The sequence below is a fragment of the Peromyscus eremicus genome, chromosome 8a, assembly GCF_949786415.1.
Source record: "Peromyscus eremicus chromosome 8a, PerEre_H2_v1, whole genome shotgun sequence".
NCBI classification, from domain to species: domain Eukaryota; kingdom Metazoa; phylum Chordata; class Mammalia; order Rodentia; family Cricetidae; genus Peromyscus; species Peromyscus eremicus.
This window is the reverse complement of record NC_081423.1, coordinates 77,005,947-77,011,111: the sequence shown is the minus strand read 5'-3', so window position 1 is coordinate 77,011,111 and position 5,165 is coordinate 77,005,947. Positions and strand designations below refer to the sequence as shown.

Sequence of the window (5,165 nt, the reverse complement as noted above, 5' to 3'; positions counted from 1 at the left end):
AGATCACTGTAGTAAAAAGATAGAAATGCAATACCGTGTCGTAGAAACAATATATATATCCTCTGATATTTTACAAACTTTGTACTAAATTAAATTATACAATTAGAAAAGACCAATAAACCCACTTATTAGTGCCAATTTTTTATATAAAAAAAAATCAGCCATGTCCTTGCTATATCTTAAATACTGTAAGAGGCAATATCTGAGAGTATACTTTAAAATATACAGTCAGTATAAAATAACTTTGTGCTTGGTTGGCAAATGAAAAATGATGCATGTTTTATTTTGTAACCAAGCTTGAATGTATCCTTACTATAAGCTTTAAAAAAAAAAAAAAATCTCAAGGAGGCAAAAAAAAAAAAAAATTCCCCCCTTGGGCCGATGCATTTTAACTTGTACGATACATGTTCTCTCTTTTGTTTTTGTTTTTGTTTTTAGTTAGCCATAACAGGCTGGAATTGCTGGTTAGAATACTGCATGTTATTTAAGCTAAAATTCAAGCCATCTACGAAAGACTTCTCGTTGAGGCCTCCGTAGGCCGCAAACACATCAAAGGCATTACTGTACTGGAGAGGACTGAGGTTAAGGGGGCTGTCACCTGGGAACATTCCATTGGTACTACTACCTTGACCCTGCATATTAGGAAAAATGAATTCCTTGGCATTGGGAGACAGAGCAGAGGTTTGCTGCTGCTGCTGTGGAGGTGGTGGTGGAGGCGGCGGCTGGGATGGCTGCTGCTGCTGCTGTGGCTGAGGCTGGCTGCTCAGGCCCAGCCCATACAGAGAGTGCATTGAGGAAGAGATGGCTTTCTGCTTCAGGAGGTCGTTCACATTCAGGCCGAGGTTGATCGGAGAAGTACGTGCTACCTTGCTGCTACGTCCACTGTTCTTCATTTTGGTGGAGCCGAACTTGGTGGCAGCAAACGTGGCCGTGGTAAAGGTTAAAGGCTGAGTGGACCGGGGCATGAAGGTAGGGCTGACAGCAGCAGAGTGACCAAAGGGAGGAGATGGAGAGCTGGACACTGAGGAGGCCGGGTCACTTATGGGCATGAAAACCTGGGCCTCCGGGTTAAAGCTGTTTTTGATCTCCTTATCCAGCTCACATCCATTTTCATTATTGTCATCCACATAGAGCACCTTCACTGGTCCCTTTTCACCAATTTGGTAGGAAACCTCAAATGGGTCGATCCAAACGCTAAGATCCTGTGGCAGATTGCCACGAACATCATCAATGTCCAAACCACTCTCTTTGGACGCTTGTTCAATCACTGGGTCCACTTTCTCCCCTACATGTATACATCTAAACCCTGATCCTTTGTATGGCTTTTCAGGATACCAGTGCCCTTCATATTTCTTCTTAAGAAGTCTTTCAAGCTCTTCACCAAAAATGTTGACACGTCTCCTGGGAAGCTTATTGTACAAGTATGAAATGATAAAATTTAGTGCTACTTGGATTTCAAGCTGCATAGCTGCGTTGCCACAAAAGTTAGGTTTGTTTCAACTCCTCCACCAGAAAAATAAAATTTTAAAAAATCAGTTTGTGGCAGAGAAACAAATTCTCATTCAAAGCGCTGGTATTAGATTATCCTTCAACCTTTCGTGGTCTTGTTCCTTTAAGAAAACAAAACAAAAGCAAACACGTCCAAATAAGATCAATGTAGTAGCTCCAAAGCTTTTTACCCAAAGCAATTTCACTTTTGAAAATGTCTTTTGAAAATGTTCTAGCCAGGCTAGAAAGCCTGGAAAATATCACTGCAAAATAAAGGGACAGACAGTAAAAAAATAAAAAATAAAATAAAATCACTGAATTGAAAACGATTCACAGGTAAACAGCATTTTAAGCTACTGTATACTGCTTCCCAGCAGAATTTAAGGCACCTCCAGATTATGTATCCTTCCTCTCAACTGTCCCAGTGTGTACGAGGAGCTGTGTACTGCGCTCACCCACCCACATACACACTCCACTTTTACAAGTTGGTCATTAGTTTTCTCGACATTCACCATTTTAGAAGTGACTCTTGTATCTTAGTTCATTTTGGTAACATCACATTTAAATTTGTTCTATGTTAAATATCTGGGAATGTTGTAAATTACAAAAATTGTTTTTAATTTTCAAAGTACATGATGCTAAAATTAAAGGTCCTAAATGAACTGTCACCTTGGTAAATGATAGAAACCAAATTATCTCCCATAGTTTTAACTGTGCCAAGGACACTCACATAACTGCTCTTTTCAGACCCTTTTTCTTTTTATTGTGTATTGTCCCCCCCACCCCATCCCCCTCTCATTCTGAAATTCCTCTCAGCTGCAAGGATAAGAAAAACAAGCAGTTTAAAACTCTTATTGATTACTCTGTTTAAAGGGCAGGGTTTCTCAGTTTTATTCTAATTAAAAAAACAAAAACAAAAGCAAACAAACAAACAAAAAACACCTCCTTCCCTCTCCGGATAAAACGAACAGCCCCTGGAGAGGCTTGTACGATAAGGTCGACCTTTAAACGTTTGCTGGATCAGCACTGGGTGGGGATAAGAAAAGATCAAGGGCAAACAGAGGTATTTCCAAGGGAGAGCTATTTGTATACCGAGGTTGATCAAAAAGGGCATTTAAAACAATCAAGCTGGTGTTAATCCGTCTGTTCCATTTTCCATATTCTTGGTGACAAAGGGCAAAGAATCTTCCGTGTTGCCCCCAAACTACACTTTCCAAGCCGAAAGCCGAGTGCCGGCAGAGAGAGCAGATTCAGCTGGATTGCTTAAAGGTGCAGCCGAGCCCAGGCAGGCTGGGTGGAAGGTAGTTTTTAAAGCAACGCCTTAAGACAGGACTGTGAAGAATTACATAAACAGCCAGTTGGGTCTCATTAGATTTCTGCTCACAGCGCCGGGAGCCCGAGCGCTACGGCAGCAGAAACAGCCAGAGGAGGTGGAGGAGGAGGAAGACTACTAGCCTTGCTCGGGGAGGAGGAGCTCGGCCCCGGGAAATGGAGAGCAGGCTCTCCGGCCGCCCCGAGGACGCGGCCCCCGACACCGGCAGGTCGCGGCGCGGGCCGCCCTGCCATCCCCTCCCCCGCCGTAACCTGACCCTGCCTTCCCCCCACCTCCGCTCCCCGCTCGAGGCTCCTGGGACCCGGCCAGCATCCCAGAGCACCGGTCCCGGCCCGATCCCAGTACTCCGGCGCCCCCTCCCCCCTGCCCGGGCGCCGCTCCCCACCCCCGGTGTTCCCTCCTCCCGGCCGCCCTCCGGCCCGCCGAGCCTCGGGGCCAGGCCCTCCGGAGCCACTCCATTCCCTCGGGTCCCCGCGGCAGGTCCCTCCGCACCCGGGCTCATAGGGCGCTGCAGCCCCTCCCTCGGCCCCCTAGCCGCCGCCCCGCCGTACTTACAGGCTGCTCCGGGGCTGCGGCCGCCGCCGAGCCGCGGCTGGGCGGGGGAGAAGGGGCGGCGGGCGGGGGCGCGGGTGGGTCGGGAGCGGCGAGGCGGCCGGGTGCAAGACGTCGCCACCGCCGGACGCGCGACGGACGCTTCGGGCGGGCCCGGGAGCTCGCTGCTCCGGCTCTGGGGTGGAGGGGGGACGACAGGCTCAGACGAGCGCGCTCGCTTCTCCACACAGCCCGGCGGCCCGGCCCTGCGTCCCCGTACAGCGCCCTCTGCGCGCCGGGCCAGAGCTTCGCTCCTTCTGCCGCGGCGCGCGCCCCGCCTCTCGTTTTATAGCCTCCTCCCCGCCCCCAGCCTCCGCGGGGGTGCGCGCCGCTCGCGTCACAGTCCCGCCCTCCCCACCCCTCACCCCGGGGCCGCGCCGACTCCGCCCCTGCCCTGCCCCCCCGACGCCATTGGCCAAGTCCCGCCTGCCCACGTCCCGACGGCCGCCGGGGGGGGTGGCCACGCCCCCCGGGCAGCTCGACGACCAATGAGCCGACCATTCCGAGAGGCCCGGGGCGGGGTTAAGGGAGACCTTGGAACGGGATTGGAGGAGGGCTATAGGGGTGGGGCGGCCGGGCGCCGGGGACTGAGGGGGAGGGGAGCGGAGCAGGTGGCGGCGCGGCGGGGGCCGGCCGCGAGGCGAGGCCGAGGTTCGGGGAGGGAGGGCAGAGAACACGGAAAGGGCTGCTTCCGAGTGAGACTGTGGCCGAGGAGAACCCAGCTCTTGGGCGAGCTGTCCTGTGGGTCTCCAGCCCACCCCCGGGTGACCCGGACTCGTGCGCCCGATTCATTGAGTATTAATCCCCGCAGGGCCTAGGCCAACCGCCACCCCGAGAGTGACAACTGCAGAACCTGGGGGCGGGGAAGGAAGGCCACCTCGCTGCACCTCCCGCCCAGGTGACAGTTTAACTGCCTCCGTAGCCCCCTCCCCGCCCCCCCCCTCCCCCAGGCCAGACCTCCCCGGGCCACCTAGCAGCAGCTTGGACATGGGGGTGGCTTGAGACCGTAAGAAACATCATCTTATATCAAACGTCCCAGCTAGCGACACGATGCCAAACAGCCTATGTGACGACTGCCTGTGCGCCCACGCGTGCATTTTGGGGGCTTTTCACCCAGGCGCACAAAATAAACTCGGTGCCTTGCTGAGGAGCCTTGCGAGAGTTTTCGGAACTGTGTGCGGGTGTCTAGGGAGTGGGGACGCAAGGGACTCCAGGGGCGCGGATAGGCGCCGTCTCCACAAGCTGCAGCCCAGAAATCCGAGTTACCTCGGGAGTGGAACGGGGCGTTCCTGTCGGCTAAAAATAATTACTCACAGGTAGCAACGATGCCTGATTGGTCGCCCTGGACGTTAGCGGTCAGACGATTGGCTGTCTGGTATCCAGGAGACGGACGTCAAACTAGGACTGGGTACAGGCGAGAGAAAGTCGAGGGGGAGCCAGGTAGGGGAGGGGGGAGAAAGCGAAGCCGTGAATGAAACGCCCAAGGCCTGGCCTTCCCCTTCCCTGTCGGGCACTCGGGGCATGCTTCCTGGAAAAAACCGACCCCGGTGCTGCTGCCTTGCCCTTAACACTGCAGGACGGGCAGTTCTAAGCCTCTGTCTAGAGGTTAAACCAACTCACCGCCTGTGTAGACCATCTGTACCACCTAGGGCACAAACCCGTGTCTATGTGGCTTGCCAGGAGACTTTTTTTTTTTTTTTAATAGATGCAGAAGTCTGGATGTAGCCTTTTTTTTGCACTCGGACCTGCTTGC

At 53.1% G+C, this 5,165-nt stretch overlaps 1 protein-coding gene across 2 annotated transcripts; it reads right to left on the bottom strand.

Moving 5' to 3' along the window:
* Positions 1 to 262: 262 nt before the first annotated feature.
* Positions 263 to 3,695, bottom strand: Tob1 (transducer of ERBB2, 1). Of its 2 annotated transcripts, none has more exons than XM_059271547.1 (2): positions 3,377 to 3,695; positions 263 to 1,610 (listed from the first exon to the last, which is right to left on the bottom strand). In XM_059271547.1, exon 2 carries the CDS (start codon positions 1,464 to 1,466, stop codon positions 435 to 437), a length of 1,032 nt encoding a protein of 343 aa, XP_059127530.1. In that variant the 5' UTR covers positions 1,467 to 1,610; positions 3,377 to 3,695; the 3' UTR covers positions 263 to 434. The 2 variants fall into 2 exon arrangements, with proteins under 2 accessions (XP_059127530.1, XP_059127531.1); XM_059271548.1 differs by lacking the exon at positions 3,377 to 3,695 and adding an exon at positions 2,581 to 2,968.
* Positions 3,696 to 5,165: the final 1,470 nt, after the last annotated feature.

Bases quoted from the DNA above. Each gene is read 5' to 3' on its own strand.
- Tob1 (XM_059271547.1), bottom strand. From the start codon at position 1,466: ATGCAGCTTGAAATCCAAGTAGCACTAAATTTTATCATTTCATACTTG.